This window comes from Hetaerina americana, unplaced genomic scaffold (assembly GCF_022747635.1).
Source record: "Hetaerina americana unplaced genomic scaffold, ioHetAmer1.1.p SCAF_14, whole genome shotgun sequence".
NCBI lineage: Eukaryota > Metazoa > Arthropoda > Insecta > Odonata > Calopterygidae > Hetaerina > Hetaerina americana.
The window spans coordinates 14,977,402-14,996,842 of NW_027286514.1; the positions used below are offsets into that span (position 1 = coordinate 14,977,402).

Sequence of the window (19,441 nt, forward strand, 5' to 3'; positions counted from 1 at the left end):
AAATGTTAAAAATTGCCAAAAAGTGAAAGTCGAATTTTCATTAAAACATTTTGCGATACAGTTTCAAAAGGTGGCTACGCCGATAAACGTAATTTGTTTGGAGCATTTAATTCATATCGGGAATCAATATATTTTCCACTACAACGCACGTATCAATCTAACCCAATCTATTCTCGTTGCAGGATGTACGCAATGGAGGATTCATTTCATAAAATCGCCGCAGCCTACAACTACATTCTAGATGACACCGGAGGTGAGTCTGCAACTAAATTGGTACAAGTTCATTTCCCTTGGACTATAACGGCTGTCGGAGAAATCAACCTCACTCATTTGCCGATTGGCAGGATCTTACTACACGCATGCGCACCCTCCACGTCGTTCCCCTTCGCAGTAGAATTTGCTAAGCAAAGCCTGGCCTTATGATACGAAAGGAAATATTTTTTTATTTGACTCCGTTCTACCGCTGTACTTCGGATAATCTACCATAAAAAAGAATCGGTGAACCATAAACATTTATCTCATTAATATCATTTATTTCATTTTACAACAGATCGATATGGGATCGTAGATTTTCGCGGCGTTCAGATGAAAGACTCCATTCTCGGGATGTCACCGCGTAGGTTGTGTCGTCAGAAAAACAACCTACGCGGAGACTTCCCGAGAATGGAGAGTCTTTCAACAGATCAATCATATAACATTGTCTCCAACAAGGAAAGATGTGGTAACGTCAGCAATTTAAATTTTCAGGTAAGCTATTAATCGCAATCTCGATTTAGTAATATAATCTAAACACTAATCGTGCTTAAGAAAGTAAGCAGTGAGCTGTAATTATAAAATATGCCACCATCGAAACATCCTTAGCGGTTTTAAAATAGACGTTTCAGGCGTGATATGGTGGAATATGATGATTTATTAAAAATTGGAAATTTTCCACAAAAGAAAATTTATTAATGCGACCAGTTTCAATGCGACTACAACATCATCAGGTAACGGTCATCACTCGGAGTCCAGTACATATGATGCTCAAAAGCAAGTAAGGGGAGGGTAGTGGATAAGAGGGGAAGAGGGAGGAAAGGTGGAAGGCAGCATGGGTAACTATGTATGTGAGTGGGGGAAGGGAAGGGGGTGGGGAAGACAAAGTAACTAGGTGCAAAGACCTTCAAAGGGCGGACAGAGCGTCGTAGCTGGATGGAGGGGGATTACCCGTTGGGGGTGTGTCCCACGGAGCGGCGCCATACTCCTAGGGCCGTGGAGAACGCGGGTGAAGTTGGGGGTTTCCCACCCCGCGGTCGCTGTCTGGGCGCATAGTATCAATGCAATGCGATGGAGAGGAGGGTGGAGGGTAAAGATAAAAATTGGACTTCAATGATGAGCTCCAAGTCCTTGCGAAGTATGATTTCTAGTTGTTCCATGGCATCTAGCTTCTTTCCTACATCCAAGTAGTGAAGCACTTTGAAGTCGGGGCCACAGAAATGGATGGAATCAAGTAGATGTTTGGCAAATAAAGAATTAGTATGACCGGCAATATAGCCTTAGAGCTTTTAGGCTACATTACACGTCATACTAATTAGAGGAGGTACTAAGAAGATTATAGACTTAGCTAATACACCTCAGACAGATCAAATTTAGTCCGAAGAAATTTTCATGGAATTCAATGAAACTTATAAAGGCTATTACTCGGCTTCCTGTGGTTATTTCAGCGTTTCATATTCATTAGAGTTCTGAGTGGATGTCATTAGGAGAGCCGCTGACCCACTTGCGGAATGAACTCTCAGTGTAATACAACACTACATATATCATCATAACAGAAATACTAAAAGTTCATGCAGATAGAATCGGGAGCGGTCTGTTTGTTGACAATTTTAAAGCGGGGAGTAAAGACAAAGATATCTGCAAGTCTCCATTGCATTCTTTTTTGCTGAACTTTGCAGAACAAATACATTTAACATGCCATTATTTTCCACCAACGATACGGGATTTGAATAACTTAGTCCAACCGCAGTAGGGGTCTAATTTTGGTCAAAATGGCCAGCTGCATTTTCACCCCCTGCTACACACCCTAGCGGAGGTTTTCAGGGTACTAAAAATATCAAATATTAAATGAGCATAAATTCCTCATTCATTCAAAATAATTGTCGTAATACACCTCAAACCGCACGTTTTACATCTGCCTAAGGCTTATTAACTTGAGCATGATGTCATATTTCAGATCCGAACACAAGGAGTTGGTTCATGGTCCAGAGCCCACTGCCAGTTGCGGCTGTCGTCATCCTCTACCTTTCATTCGTCACCAAAATCGGTCCGAACTTCATGGCCAAAAGACCGCCCTATTCCCTTTATGGGCCCATCATGGTGATCAACATCTTCCAAATGATTGCAAATACATGGCTGCTCATGCAGGTAAAACATGTTTCAATGTAAGTAATGAATAATAGATACTTTCCAAGTTTTATGTTTAAAGAAACTCAAGTCATTAGAAGCTACATTTGCCGAGCTAAGAGAAGTGTCTCTTTTGCTGCATTCTATTATTCCCTCTCTAAAAATTTATTCTACAATTTTCCAAGAAAATACCGGCATCATTCTACTCCACTTATTTTTAAGAACTGAAACAATTTTTTGAAACTATGCCTAATTTATTTGTTTCTTGCATTTGCCGAAACAATATCCTTTTTATAAAGATCTACGCTACAATATTCCCGCTAATATGTGCGTTCATGTTATAAAATCTTCTATTAGTTTTTTCACACTGCATTCTCCAGAAAGTTGAAACATTAACTACGCCGACGTAATATTTCTGTGACCCCAGTGAAATCTTGCAAAGGGGCCTTTTGCTCACTGGAAAAATCAGCTGAATCGCGTTCGAGGCTTATTGGGTCGGTTGTCTAAGTAATTTCGGCCTTCGGGCACCCACGAATATACATTTTTCAAATCCATAGCGATATGACGCAATGTATTACAATTGACGAAGATATTCGATAGGTATTTAAACCGCGCACATGGGGGTAACAGATGATCACATGTTGTTCTCGTACATAAAACGCCATTTTACCAAATGCAAATGATTCTAACGCTGTCGACAGATTATCGAACTCTGCGCACTGCATACCGCAATCAATCATCTCGTATTCAAAGAGGGTGCCTTTTTTAATGGAGCTTGGTGAGCCCTGCCAAAGTTTTCTACATTTTTTCGGCTCAGGGGAAATTTGGGTGACCTTAAAACTTTAAAACACCTCGTACAATTAAATAGTTTATAGCTCCATCGATGCAGAAAAAGTCATCCAAAGCATGATTCAGAGGTGTTATTCAGGGTTGTCCAATATTACCAGTGGTGTTCAAAGTACGTATGTGGAGGAAATGATTAAAGAGGCATGTGAAGAACTGGAGGTAGGCATGAAAGTCGGAGGGGAATTGGCAAAATCAGTAAGGTTAGCTGATGTCCAAGCTTTAGTTTGTCAGTCAGCCAAGACATTAAAAGCATTACTGAGTGAATTGGAAATTACCTATGGACCCAACGATAACCGAATGACGCTTGCCTGACAGAGTAACAGAAACTTACTAGTGGACACGGACCTTTGGCCGCTTTGCACGGGATTACTTTTTTAATAAAGCAAAAAACTTTAATTAATACTTTTAAATGTACAGGAAATATCTATATTTTTACCAAAATGTTAAGAGATATTTTAATTAACTTGGCGTCTTTTTTAATTGTTCACTGAAACATAAAACTGACATGGTGTTTTCTTTTCCTTAAACTCATGTAAGTAGTCAGGGAGCATTATTTGGAAGGATAGCAGCATCATCTGCAGGGCAGAAATTAAAGAGAAGAAGACCCAGATCGAGCTAACTGTAAGTTTAAAAAAATGTACATCTGCTTCCTAAATATAAAAAATAAGTATAAAACCTAATATCAAATTGAAATTATGGACAAAGTTTGTTTGAATCATGTGTCTAATAAATGCTACTGCGTGCGTTTTATTAATTAAAAATGGTATATTCCAAGACGTATTCGGCAGTTTTCACCGCCGTCTCTCTCTCACGACGACGCGGAGGAAAGGTATGCGCGCTAAAATGACTCCTAGAGCTGTTCTGAGGGAAACAAATATAGACATAATTTTATGTGTCGCTGGCAGTTGATTGCGAATTCCGTATAAGATGTAAGGGTAAGATGTTGACAAAAAGATAATAAAATTGGAATTCTCAGGAGGATACAATGGCCTCTGACCCCAGTGAGTGGAGGGAAATAATGTCAAAGATTTGGAAATCTAAATATTAGACGGAGAACGGAACTGTCAACATCGTCGTTCTGCCCAGGTGGGATAGAAATGTAGGGATCATCGGAGTCTGTCAATGAGCAACTGGCAGTGGAGAGAAAACGAGTGAACTAGAGGCAGGGGTATTATTAAATATAAAGGTTGGAAGAGAAGCATACGAGGGCGGTTCAATAAGTACCCGTGTTTGAGGACAAAGGGCGTTCCTGAGATAAGTTGATGTTATCATCGTGTGCTGCCATCTATCAAACGACGGTGAAACAAATTTCAGACTGATTTAAAAGTTCGTTTGGATTTGCAAACATTTGAGCAAGACGTGTTTCGTGATTTTCGCTAAGATGGAAAAAGAGCAGTCTCGTTCGGTAATTCGATTTTTGTTTTTGGATGGAAAGAAATGCGAGGAGATAGAAGCAAAGTTGGATGCTGTTTATGGGGACACTTCGCCATCTATGACCACAGTTAGATATTAATTCAACGAATTTAAACGTGGGCGAACATCCGTTTTGATGAGGAGTGAACAGGACGCCCGGTAGACGTGGTTACCGAGGAAATCATTCAAAACGTCCGCGCCATGATTCTCGCTGATCGACGAACGAAAGTGCGCGAAGTAGCAGAGGCCGTGGGTGTGTCGACCGGAACGGTTTTCCTATTTTACATGATAAGTTGGCGATAAAATAATTGCGCGCGATTGCTCACGGTGGACAACAAGCTGATCCGGAGTTGTCGCCGCCAAACTGCATGAGCTACGTTATGAATTGCTGCCGCACCCCCCATATTCAACCGATCTGGCTCCCTGCGACTTTTTCTAATTCCCTAACTTGAAGAAATAGCTCGCGGGATTTAGCTCAAACGAGGAAGTTATCGCCGAGACAGAGGCTTATTTTGGAGAGTTCGACAAATCCTATTTTCTGGAGGGGTTAAAAAAATGGCCGGAACGTTGGGAGAAGTGCTTCTTAATAAAAGGGGACTATGTTAAAAAAAATGTTTTTGAAAAAATGGTTTCTTCATTTCTAACATGGCTACTCATTGAACCGCCCTCTTGCAACGTTTAGCAAAAAAATAATAGAGTATTATTATTCGAAGCAAAAGCAGATCTATTAATGCAACAATTTCAGAGTGTAAAAATCATTCGCCTTGACTGGGATCCGAACCCAGATCCCTCAATATCCGGTCGAGTGCTTTAGCCACTTAAGCTACCGAGGCGTCCTCTTAAACTCTGAAATTTTGGGGCTTTTAAAGGAACAAGATGTTGTGACGAAATACCGTACATACAATGTCACAGGCATTCGTAGTCGTGCGCGAGGCGCCACAGTCCACGAGGTTAAAGCCAATTTTAAACACGTATGGTGTTTTCTTTGGAATTTGTCAGATCTATTAAACTTAGGTCCCATTGAAGCTTACATATCAACAAGTAATAATTCATTAGCCAGTAATTGTTAGAATACTTAATGCTAATTATCCTCCTTCTCCCTCTCATAATTTACAATTCCCTTCCATCACAGACTTCGGCAATCAATTGGCACTCATCATTTCCTGCACCCTCTTTTCCGAACTCATTGACATCTATCCCAGCCACGTGTTTACTGTAGCATTGGCTTAACATCAGATGTTTAGTAGCGGTTAACATTTGCTTCCATACAAAAAACATTCTGACAGGTAGACTACTGTTAATCATTTAAATATTAATTAGCGGTAAGACTAGAAAAGTGGAGTACTAGTGCGGTAGAAAGGCTCATGGATCTCTCATGAAGCGGAGGAAAATCTCATGGAAAATTCATCGGTGGGACAGCGTAAAAACAAGTCTACATGGATTTTTAGAAATAAACGTTGAAAATAATGAAAGAGTCGATTTTCAACTATGTAAATCGAATATTTCAACTAATTTTACCTAAGCTATTGCACAATTAAAATTTATGATTACCTTGCCCGCTGAAAGAACGTACGAGGGTCATCCGGAAAGTAGTACCCGTTCGTGCCGCATGAAGTGCTGACGACGCGAGTAGCCGCTGGACGAGGTCAGATAGCTTCAGTGGCTTGTCTGCCTTCTCTGAGCCAAGTTGCGTGACGCTAGCATTGCCTGTGTTGTTTCTGTGATTGTTTACAATGTTTAAAAAAATTGAGAACGCCGCCAGTTGTGAAGTGAGGGCAGTGATTAAATTCCTCAATGCAAGAAACGTTCGCCCATGTGATATTCATCGCCAATTAAAGGAGGTGTATGGAGACAATGTAATGGACGAGTCGTCTGTTCGGCGGTGGTGTCGCAACTTCAACATGGGGAGGGGGAACACACACGACGATGAGCGTTCGGAGAGACCGTCTGTCATTACAGACCAACTGGTGAGCTCAGTTGACGAATTCGTGAGGAACGATCGGCGCGTCACAATTGATGACATCTGTGAGCATTTTCCCAATGTTTCTCGAACAATTGTTCATGAAATTGTTAAACACCATCTGCATTATGCAAAAATTTGTGCAAGATGGGTCCCTCGCGTATCTCAATGAGCTGGCGGCGAAGGACTATGCAGCAGGAATACAGAAACTTGTCACACGTTATGACAAATGCCTTAATTTGCTTGGAGATTATGTTGAGAAGTAGTTTAAAGTATCCTCTTTCAAATAAAATTTTTTATGTTTGTTAATATTTACTTTTGTGTCTTTATTTCACGAACGGGTACTACTTTCCGGATGACCCTCGTAATTAACATTTTTTCATAACGATTTAAGGTTTCATATAATTAACTTATGAACTCAATTTCGCATTAAATTAAACATTTTGAGGTTCAATGTGGTAAAATTATATTTAAGAATACTTTCACTTTACCCAATTAAAAATAGGTATGTAAAATCATCAAGCATAAATAAATTAAAAAATGGGTTGATACGTTCTTCGAATAGCTGAAAGGTTTCCGTGGCATAAATCCCGCACATTTTCTGCAGCTTAGCCGAGTTAACAACGATCAACTTGTTAACTATGTATTTATAAAAATTTCACAAATATAATTTTCTATTTTTTTCAGGGGATGGCCGCAACATGGTTTTATTTCATGTTAAAACTAATAGATCTTTTGGATACGGTGAGTACTCAACCTTTATATCTACACAGTTAACTATACTCACTCTAGCGCTATATTATTTTGTATTTTATTTAACACTCCCAGATTCATTCATTAATACTTAACACTTATGTTATGTATGCACACCATCGTTTAAAAAAGTAATTAGTACATCTTGGAAGGTAAATGTGCGCGAACATTTGATTACATTCCAAACAATTGAAATTGTATTCAACAATTAATTATACATCAATACGTTCACTTTTCATTTGCGTGAATTAATTAGATAATCATATGGTATAAATCCGCCGCTGATTTTTGAGTCACGATAGGATATTAAATGCAAAACGCACCCATTGTACAAATGTAAAAAAGAGGAAAAAATATAATCCCTGGAATGGAAGAGATTCCGAGTCATTAGAAAACAAAATTTTGGATACGCCTGTAAAAAGTAGCTTTTCTCCATTTCCTGAAGTAAATGGTTGTTATGGCTTAGTTACTTTGATATGCCACTTTCTTAACATAAGGCTGTTAAAACTAGCTCAAATTTAAAGGTCGACGACCCTCTGTTTGTTCCAAGCATTGGACTGTATCGTTCTGCAAACAACCACGGGGAACACGGGGATCATATGAATCAATGATCCGATGAACACAGTGGAGTCGACTGAACAGGAATAATTTCAATCACCCATAAGTCAAATGAAGTTTCATTAAGTTTATGCCATTTCTATCAAACTGGTGCACACATTGATTGATCATATGAAAACAAATATTCCCTAAGGAGAGGCTTTCGACTTTTAAATCTAACCATCTGCTTATTCATTAGGTAATATCCAAAAAGGTTTTCAGCTTTGTAATATACACACTTTACACCATTTGCAGATTATCTTCGTTTTGAGGAAAAAGAGCAGACAGCTGTCGTTTCTGCACATATATCACCATGTTGGTATCCTGATCATTGCTTGGTTGGCTGTCAAATACTATCCAGGTAAGATACCCATCATCTAAAAAAGGACCACAGTCAAACAAAATTGAACTCGGAAGATACCAATGAAACCAAAGGCCAACAGTTTAATGATCTATGTCGGTCCGATATGTTATTTATATTAATTAATGGCAATTGATCACTTCAGCTAATTTTTAGATATCATACTGAGTGAGACTATGAGATGGACCCCAAACCTTGTTAGAATAAAGGCGCGACCTTACAGTTATCAGATGGCCTAAGACTAACCCGGCGCATATATAGTATAACGAAATAACCTCTAAAATTGGAAGGATTAACATCCGAAATTTTCTATTCCCTTGTATTCAGCGAAAGGAAACGATCGACTGGTCAAACTATGAGCCAAGACGGGAAAATATTTTTTTATTAGGAAAGTGATTTCAGAAGAAGTATCTTCGCGGTAAAATAGTGAAGTGGTACCGAGTCGTCTCTCGCACCAAATGTGGATTGATCCATTCCTTGAGAAGACTGACCTATTCAATGGCTATTAGCGGAAGAATATATTTTTTTTCTATTTTATGCATGGTTCCCTCGATCTGCTAAATGGCGAGACCAAAGGACCAAGAAATGAAAATGGGAATTTATTGAAGAACAAAGAACAAGTGTGTTTTAAACTATCCAATTATCGGGAAGAGCGGATAATATGATCTTTAAATACTACAGTAGTCGTGGAATGAAATCTACTACTGGAACAAACATCCTGTGCACGTTTCACGCCATTAGGTTTGCCAACTTTTCGGCTGAGAAGGAAGTGTGATCAGAAACGGACTATGATACCAAATTGTGAGACACAGAAACTAGGGGAATAGGCTTGCAGAATAGGGAAATATATACATAAAATTGACAATCGAGGAGGATACTGTAATAAGTATAAAACTAGCAACGTACGCACAATATTTTAGAAATTCATAATATGATCACAATTTGAAGAGGTAAAAACAAGTCTCGACAATTTCTTCGATAGTAACGATAAAATATTGCATAATGCCTACTTTAGAGCATTGATTCAATAGCGATCGTAATTTCTCCTACACTTTCGGTGGAGGTCTCAAATCCTCCGAAATTCAATATAACATCTTCCTAGAGTTCAGGCCGAAGAACATATACTATAGAACGCTATGGTTGTTTGACGCTCCCGTGATTGGATTCAGAAGTAAGACTTGCTGGTGGTTCTATTTTTTCCCTTCGCGGTCGTCACCCGATCGTCTCTTGACGAAGCCTGCTTTGCTGAAACACGATTCCTAGTCCTGAAAAAAAATCCAACCAGCTTCAGGCGGATAAAGGATGAATTTTCCTGACCAGGAGGCGCTCTTCATTGTTGGGGATGCAGAATAAAATGCGACAGCTAAAAATGTGACTCCATTCCTCATCCGTACAGTTGTCTACATTTAAATCCTGGGGAGCGTATATCAACGGAACGGCTGTCAACGCCCAGAGCGCGTCAGTCGGCATTGGCGTGCTTCATGAAACCCATGAATAAATGAATATACCAGTACCATATGCTGAAAAAATACCGGTTAGCGGGAAGCCACTATGACCTGCAGTAAGTAGACACAGATGACATCAAGGCACATATGACCTCATTGGGGTATTTAATTGCCGACGCCTTTGATTGATAAAATGTTACAGACTCAATATCTCAGGCTTTGGAGCAAAAATCTTCCTCTTTACATTTCAAACTGATAGGAATCAGTCGCAGTCAAGCCATTCGTTCCCAATCCTATGTGCTGTTTTCAATCGTCAATAGATGCGTGAATAATACCACATTCCGTTCCACAATCCCTATCTCTGATTTATAAACGCCATCTGACCTAGCATATTTTCAAATATTAGACCATATATCATAGCTACTGTTATGTCTTTAACATCCTTTGGATAAGTGAATTAAACACATTAAATTTACCCAGCAACTTTAACGTGTATTTCAACCTGCGGTTAACCATTGGCTTCAATCCTAATTTTTCCAACAGTGACATGAAACTTCTGCGTTGTTCATAAAAACGTTTTACAACAGAAGCGTGAGAATCCTATTTACTCGAAGCACACTCCAAGTGGGACCTAACTAACGTAAATTAACAAAGCTCTTTTACTCTCTCATAACATTTCCCAGGTATCCTGGTTGACGCCAATTTTAAAGATAAAATCCTATAACAGGGTCTTTAAAATATATGTGTGAATCACAATTTCCACATGAAAAACGATTAAATAATAACAGGGAATGTGCGCCCTCTAAATTATGCAGATAAATGTTAAGCCTGACATTTTTATATTGAAATAAACTTAAACGACATTATTGCTTAAAATATTTACTTGAGCAGAACAGGAAATAGACACCATGATATTATGAAGTAAAAACGCACCGTATCGTTAGGATAAAATAAAAAGAAAACTCCCATAGCCGCTATTACGGTTATATAAGTTACCATTTTATTTTATTATTTAACGAGGCCGTAGAGCTTAAGTTCTCAGATTTTACAGTATCGAGGTTAGGAGTTATGAATGTAGTCGTTTAGCAATGAGTTAAGGGAGGAAAGTTGTCCCTCAAACATAAACATTAAATTATTTACTGCAACAAACATATAAAGTTAAAAACAAGTAAAATATATTTTGAGACTACATTCAACTGAGACACATGATATTTGTTTGACATTTTAGGGGTCACGTTCAATATAACCTATTTAGTATTAAATGACTCTTTGGGTACTTGTTTGCCTGCATATTATCGAATTTTCAGAGCTTACCATATCTATTCAATCTTTAATGACCAAAGATCGAAAGCAAGTGCTATATACTTTCTCCAAATGTCGTCGACGGAAACCAACGTAGAATCCCTCCGGCTCTAACAAGTCAAAACTCGGAAATAAGTGGTTAAAAGGCTGCCAAGGTGAAATTTGTACACAGCATTAACTACCGGACACCAACTGCACAGGGGTGTGACAGAGTGAGAGCCATATAGGAAACCTGGCAACCACAAATCGTCTCCTATGTTAAGAATGATGGAAGAGAGGTCACCTTAAATTAGACACTGAGTCAATTAAGGTTTTTATCAAGCTACTCGCTAGCACCTGCAAGGGACGCAACAACGTCACCTAATTATGATCAGAAGGAAGCGCTCAGCGAATTCGATCCTTCAATTCAATGAGGCTCAAAGTTCTAGGGGGGAGTAAATGAACAAGTACCAATATGTACCACTTATCAGTGGCTGGTGCAAAAATATGGAGAATAAAATATGGAGTCCTTTGTGACTTTTTTCTACGTCCGCACTTCGTAGCAGTGTTATTCGATCTGGAAGACGGAGGACTATGCGGTGGGTCTGGCGGGAAATACTGTCAAAATCACAATATGTTTGGGAACTTTGCCAATTTCCAAAAGCCATTTTTCACAATACTGCATTTTAAAATAAGAATAGGCAGCTAATTACCTCGACCAAGAAAACGGCGGTTTCCGGGATAAGGGCAGTGAACAAACCTCAACTGAAAATGACCAAAGTTCCCTTCCGTAACACGATAGCTGCTTTACAGTTCAACGTAGAGACGTGCATATCTGTGTGAATATAAAATAATTCAACGGCTTTTTTTTGGGGTCAACATTTACCACAAAGCAAATTTAATGCTAATAACTTGGAAGGGCGTATCGAAGAGATTTGATGAAGTGAAAACAGAACTTAAGCTTTGACGTGAAATTGAGAAGCTTCCCGTAATGATGACAAAGATCAAGATCGAAGGTCATACTACTTCACACGGACGAAAAGCGTACAGCTTTAGAGTAACTTTAGGTTTGGAGTTACCACGAATGCAACTTGCCACCCGAAGCGTGTTGGGAATTATTATTTTTACTTCTATGGATGCATTTTACACTTATTTCGTAGATTTTGTCGGCAAATCCCTTCCAGCGTAAAGAAGTGGAATTGACATAAAACTAACGCAGCGCATTTTAAAACACTCCCTAACTCTCTTATTTTATTTTCAATCTCCCCGGTTCCACTCTCGTCTTTTAAGTTTTCCGCTACCTTGCACACCGGTTTCCACCACCATTCACATCAATCGGGAATAAAGAGTAATTGTTCTCTCTTTCCCTAGCATTTAAAGCAACATTCCTCTGCCTTATCATTTCACCTTTCTATGTGGTGCTTCATCCCCTTTCCAAAAACCATGTTGACAGATCGTGGGGTATATGTACAGATGCAGAACAACTGCTTCCTTTCCGATCTCAAGTAGCACCAAACTGAGCTCCTCCCCACTTTCTTCCCCTTTTGTCAAAGGGATCTCGCCTCTTCTTATCTAAGTCTCCTTTTTCCTCTCCCGTCTTCGAATAGGCCGAATGCACCTTGAATAATTCGATTTTACTATTTTACCTAAACCCTTTACTCGCCCATGAAACGAATAGATTCTAACCTTAGGTTGCGCAGGTTTCTTCCTTTTGACATCACTTCCTCGAAATACTGTCATCCATTATAGGAAATTCTGCTCGATTTTCGAATACTGTCAGTTTTTGGGCATTATCCTAGGCTTAATGCACAGAACCCAATTGGAAACGATATGTGCTCAACTGTGGTCAGTCAACCAAAAGATTATCAAAGCGAAAATCAGTCCGCTACAAAGTGTAAATATGCCGGAACCGTTCACCATATCGATGATACTAAAAATATAAGATCGCACTAAGGTAACCTTTCTTGTCTCAAATTGTTTGGGAATGTTTTTCAGCCGGAGAGTACACATCTATTTATATTCCCCCTTCCACGCCACCTTTCAGGATGGAATATTCACCCTGGTATCCCTTAAACACCCAAGAAATTGATATCCCCTTTTTAATGGCCATTTTTCTGAGCACCATTTTTAATCCCAGATGCATGGGTAATGGTAAATACAAAAAAATAGCATACAGAAGATCTGAATCCTATCCGCGGAAGATCTGAGAATCTCTCGCATAAGCAGGCCTCCGCGTCAGGGTAGAGAGCCCTACCGAACATAACAAGGTATTCAACTTCGGGAAGTAATGCCGATAGTAACTTCCCTTGTCCTTGACCGTTATCAGCAGTCATACAGATGGGATGGTTTTACACTGCCTCACCACAGAAGGAACACCCCAGATGCGATGAGTGCGATCGGCTACTTATTGCCAAGCACGTCCTCATAGACTGAAAAGTACCAGGATATGTGGGGGAGGTTTAACATCGGTGTTAGAGCAGGATTAATCCATAGAGAATATCCTGATGCCCTTAGTTATTAGAATAAACTTTTGATGTCGAAGATTTCTAAGCAGATTATTACATGGAAAGGATACATTATTACCATAAAGTTAAAAAATTATTTATTATTCTATTAGGGCATAAAATTACATTACATAGATTATTATATGATATATAATTAACTGTGACTTAATTTTTTTATGCACGCAGTGATACCATTATACTATTGTTGACCATTACTTAAAAAAATAGGTCTATCCTTTGAAAATTATGTACCAATTACATTGTATTTTGATAGAATGAGTAAATTTCCGTGATACTTTTTAATAAAATCAACCGATAGAAGTATGCAAAATATCATTGAATTATATTGAAAAACATTCTTACAAAATGTTTCAACATACATATATTTTTTATAATTACAAGAAATGTGCTTTTCAGGTGGAGGATCACTTCCAGTTGGATTTTTGAATAGTACAGTTCACGCCGTCATGTACCTATACTACACTCTAGCAGCACTAGGCCCGAGAATGACGCCCTATCTTTGGTGGAAAAAATATCTAACGACGATGCAAATAGTAAGTACTCACATTTTTCCAACGTCTATATTCTCTGAAATGCATCTTACGGAGACATTACACATAACTCGCCACTCCGACGTGTACAATGCGTCATTAATTCAACTTATGCCTTAAGTCTCTGCCATGGAAAAACTAAAAATATCAATTGACGCATACTTCCGCTAGTATCATGGATCTCTCAGCAGACGACGAGGTCGGGGCTAAACCGAAGCTTTCGAGGGTGTTTGGGTTATTTCTTTTCCTTCACTCGCACAAATATCCATCAAAACAAAGAAAGTGAGAGCACAACATATTGGATAAACCTATCATGCGAATGTGTTTCAAAAATATTTCGTACTCCACCGAACTAAATAATGAAAAGAAGGTGTCCCATCTCCCCTTACCAAAAAAACAGCAGCATTCGTTCAACTTAGCCATTTTACTTCTGTCAATCCTTAGCAATGATAAATCATCGATTCATACAGAAGTAAAAAGGTAATTTCAATGCTTGATAGTAATTTCCTTATGATTTTTCCTTGCGTGTTACTTCTAAACCTATAGCACAAAGATCGTCGGTTCCAACACCTCAAATTGATAGCACGAAAATCAAATCCTACTCCTTGATTAGTGACATATTAAGAAAATTTGATAAGACAAATATGAATTTTTTGACTGGGAAGTATAAAATATTTGGTCACAAAGGAAATACTCCAAGTAGTCGGCCGTCATTGTACAACTTAAACAGTCCTTAGATATCTGATAATCACTCAAATTATGCATAAACTCGTGTCTTTATATTTCCAATCCTTTTCATATCGGAGTTTAATTGAAATTATTTGATTATACGGAGTAATCGAAAGGGGGAAGAGTGGAATTGAATTTCTTAATTCTTTTCTTGCTCACTTGGATAAACAATTGATAAACAGTTTGCATTGAACCCATACAGTGCCATGCATACGAAAGACTTGTTTGGGGGTTGTGGGTTTGCGAGTAACTGTACAATAACTATTTAGAAACTGTTACCATTTAATACATTGACTTTAGCGTGCCAGACTTGAGGAGTTTGGTTGAATTCTGTTACATTCGGCCTTTCCTCACATCCGCATCAATGATGAAACTGGCCTGGGGCGCGCTCATAGGCCTAGAGACCAAGCTCCAATGTATAGCACATAGCTCCGCTAACCACGATACATTAAGTTCGCCAACGCGGCTTGGAAAGAACAGAGATAGAGAGCATTCATTATCCATTGCATAAATAATGATAATGAAAACCCATCAGCAAAGTATACCGGGTCACGCTCCGGGAGCAGCATCGCCATAAACATCTCTAGAGCAATATAAATTAATATGAACGAACGTAAGGTCCAGTCGGAAAGGGTGGTCAGATTAATGAGGCCGATTTTTTTTCAAAAATATATGAGAGAAATATGGGTGAAATACCGCTTGGAAATGTCAGATTTAAGCCAAGTGCACGTTAATGAATCTAGGTGTTGACCATCCTGAATGCTAATACTTAAATTCAGCATTCCTTATTTTCAGTTTCTACAATATACGGGAAAACGACCGCCAGTAAAATTGTTCCTTTATGTAATCCATTTATTTAATATATTTCAGGTACAACTCTGCTTAATGGTTGGAATCAGCTGTTATTTAGGGTATTTCAAGTGTTCACTCCCCAGAGTCCTCTTATATACTACCATGCCGTACGCCATCACTACTCTGATTCTGTTCCTGATGTTCTATAAGAAGTCTTACCCAGTGAACGGAAAAGAGGTAAAAAAAACTGATTGACAGAAAGGAACAACAAATTCCCGGTGAACTGAAGGCCTACCTTTGCTTCAGCAGAATCGTTTGCGTGGTTTTAACATAAGACATCCATCTAAGTGACAGAATATCAAGGCTAGCATTGTGCATCTATACAGAGCCTGCCGAACACGGACGAACATTCAACGAAAAGGATTCTGAAATGTGAGCCATTTAGGACGTGTAATACAAGCTGAATCATCTTCCAACTTAACTGAACCACAAATTTTCACACACGCTAATTTAATGTTTAACGATTCTTTAATAAAACTGCCGCTGATTACTATGGCCTTTTTCGTACTGTGTTATTCCCTAAAATATTTCGCAATGAAAAATGTTTACCTTCCCAATAATGCATGTAAAGACCAATTCCGACAGGTAAGTGAAGTAGACATTTCTTGCGGTGCGCTAATAACTTTTCAAAATGCTCTTTCGTTATTAGGTATGATGCAAGATTAAAAATATAAAGCGACACTGAGTGGAATCCATTACTTAAGAAATTTAAACTACTTATTATGTCATTAACAAAAATCAATTCACTAAATACATATTTTGTTACTCTTGCCATATAAAAAGATAATACATCTCATTTTTTGGACAAGATTTGTAACAATAACTTGGTTCCGTCAGGTAAAAACATAGATTCTTCAGTAAATAAATCACCTATGAAATACAACTAACTCTCGTAAGACATTTAATCATCATTATTTTCGGTAATGAAAACGAGGAAGAGTACGTAAATTAACCTAATACAGACATCTGATGATAAGTTAACACCCAGGTATTATAAACTAATGCTACATAGTTTTGAAATCATAAGTTTTTACATCTTAAGCACGGTTCGTGGAACGAAAACCAGTTGGGACTGCAAAAGTAATCCGGTGTTTTAATTTAAAATATAGAGAGATGCAGTAATTTTTGTTTTTCAACTTTTTTAAATATCCTGGGAAGGGCCGATCAATAGAAATACATTTTCAATTTGAGATTACTACCTTGATCAAAAATTTCCCGGAATTTATTCAGAAAATTAAAAGTACAAGTTTATTCATCTAAATCTATATTGTCCCCTTCAAAGTAATCCCCATCGACTGCAACACACTTATGCCAGCGCTTGATCCAATCCTCGAAACATTTTTTATATTCGGTTTTCGGTATGTCCATCAGTGCTTCCTGCGATTTTTCCATTACTTCCTCTCGGCTGCTAAAACGCGTTCCCCGTAATGGTTTTTTAACTCGATTGAACAGAAAGAAGTCACAGGGAGCCAAATCAGGTGAATTCGGTGGCTGTTGGATGGTATTTGTTGCATTTTTCGTCAAAAAATTACGAATAATGATAGCACTGTGCGACGGTGCGTTATCATGGTGCAAAATCCACGAGTTTTCTGCCCACATTTCTGGTCTCTTTCGGCGAATTGCTTCACGCAAACGTCTCATAACGCCCAAATAATACTCTTTGTTTACTGTCTGGCCTTCTGGCAAAAATTCATGATGCACTACACCGTTGTAATCCATGAAAACCGTCAGCATTGCCTTCTTTTTTGACTGAAAACGACGTGGTTTTTTTGGTATCGGCTCATTTGGTGAACGCCATTCACTTGCCTGATGTCTGGATTGCGTGTCGTACTCATAAACCCACGTCTCGTCTCCAGTAATGATCCTTTTGATGAATGTGGGATCGGATTCAGCCTCGCAAATCATGTCTTTTGCGACGTCAACACGGTCTCTTTTTTGCATGAAATTGAGGTCTTTCGGCACCAACTTTGCTGCTACACGACGGAAACCCAAATCATTAACCACAATGTCTTGGGCGGATCCATAGGCAATGTTCAAGTCCTCCGCTATTTCTCTGATGGTTAATTTGCGGTTATTGACCAACATTTCTTTTACTTTATCAATTTTTTCACCGACTTTCGATGTCGATGGTCTGCCACTGCGTTCATCATCTTCGATTGACTCACGACCACTTCTGAACCGCTCGTGCCACTGGTAAACGACCGTTTTTTTAGAGAATCGTTGCCGAAACACTTTTCCAACATTTCCAACGTCCGTGCGCCACTAAATCCGTTTTTTACGCAAAATTTAATACAAGTTCGTTGTTGCAAATTTAAATCCATTTCTGCAATTGTAAAAAATCGCCAACACACACAGAGATAGATGTACTCTTGGCTACGTAACTTTTGCAAATGTCAAGTTATGACACTAAGATTTAAAGGGAATATCAACAACAGATGTACCAATTTAACAAAAAAAACAGAACTCAAATCGGAACGATGGGAGCGCCACACGGTGGTTATTCCGGGAACGTTTTGATCAAGGTAGTATATTAAAATTTTGAGTGATCGCAATTTCATGCAACTGATGGATAAGTACTGCTTTTACGATTTATTTTCCTATCCATAGACCAGGTAAAATATACGACAGAAAGAAAAACAAGCATACATCATCAAAATAAAGGCCTTCTGGAATAAGGGACTAGGCCGAGACATCGATGAACTTATACTGCTGATTCAGCGTAAAGGTACCCTAAAAGATTCTGGCACTTTATTTGACCCGATACCGATTGTAGTTCATTCTGGAGTTCACTTTAATCGTTATATGGGAGAAATAGACTGAAATAACATTTGATAAATACTATAGCTTTAATTTAAAGTGTAGTATACTCTTATCAGAGCATCAACATTCAGTGGGAAATCTCCTCTCAATTAAGAATCAATAACTGTAAGATAAATGCCTGAACTTAAAAATAGCGAAATATAAAATGTCACATCTTAACCACATTATAAATATGTGTGATACAAAGACACCGGTCCCATTACGTAAATTGGCGACCATGATGCAAAAAAATTCAAGGAAATTCTTGCCACGCCCGCATAGGAAGATGGCATTCGTGCGATACTACATGGGAAGACCCAGAAGTACCCGGCCTGACCTAGAGGGTGCGGTAGTTGCTTGAAAAATATCACTGTATTAGAAAGCATTCAACCTAGAAAGCAATGCATCAAGTTTGAAGACGCTACGTTGTTTAGTATTTGTTCGGCAGCCATCAAAAATGAACGTTTTGAGTGAACTTGGGAAAATGGAGAAAATTGGTCATCGTTACGCGGTACAAAACTTTTATTTGAAAGGCCCAACCAATATAAAACCTGAACTGGATTCTACTCTTGGTGAGTCTGCTCTTTCGTTTACAACAGTATTTTTTTCCATTTGGTGGATAAGATAACCCTTCATTGAAGAAAAAAAGCAACTAACTCAAAATCAACGCACCAAACATTTTGAATAAGCTTAAGCATGTATTTCCTATTCCCTCTCAGCTTAGAACCATATCCCTAGCTTCATTTACCGGCTGTTGGCTACGCGCAGCTTTCAAAAAACACACAAATCACAATTGGAACTTAAAACGTGATAACCAATCATGGGAAATGTTTTGCAATGCAAATAATTTTATTCAACTTTACATCTTCAACTGTAAAGTATGCGCATCAAATATGAATACTACTTTTGTAATGTCGGCACACAATATAAAAAGGAGAATTTAGTACCCGAAAAATCATACACCCCGTGTC

At 38.6% G+C, this 19,441-nt stretch overlaps 2 protein-coding genes across 2 annotated transcripts in view; one reads left to right on the forward strand and one right to left on the reverse strand.

The window, feature by feature from the left end:
* The window catches only part of LOC139686368 (oxysterol-binding protein-related protein 9), a 360,366-nt gene that overhangs the window by 189,539 nt on the left and 151,386 nt on the right, over positions 1-19,441 (reverse strand). The gene's annotated exons all lie outside the window — the stretch shown is intronic.
* LOC139686384 (very long chain fatty acid elongase 7-like) overlaps positions 193-19,441 on the forward strand; it is a 36,984-nt gene continuing 17,735 nt past the window's right edge. Inside the window, exons 1-5 of the mRNA XM_071583577.1 lie at positions 193-253; positions 2,210-2,400; positions 7,286-7,342; positions 8,204-8,309; positions 13,957-14,093. Coding sequence (XP_071439678.1) covers positions 193-253; positions 2,210-2,400; positions 7,286-7,342; positions 8,204-8,309; positions 13,957-14,093 — 552 coding nt within the window. The remainder of the gene's footprint in view (positions 254-2,209; positions 2,401-7,285; positions 7,343-8,203; positions 8,310-13,956; positions 14,094-19,441) is intronic.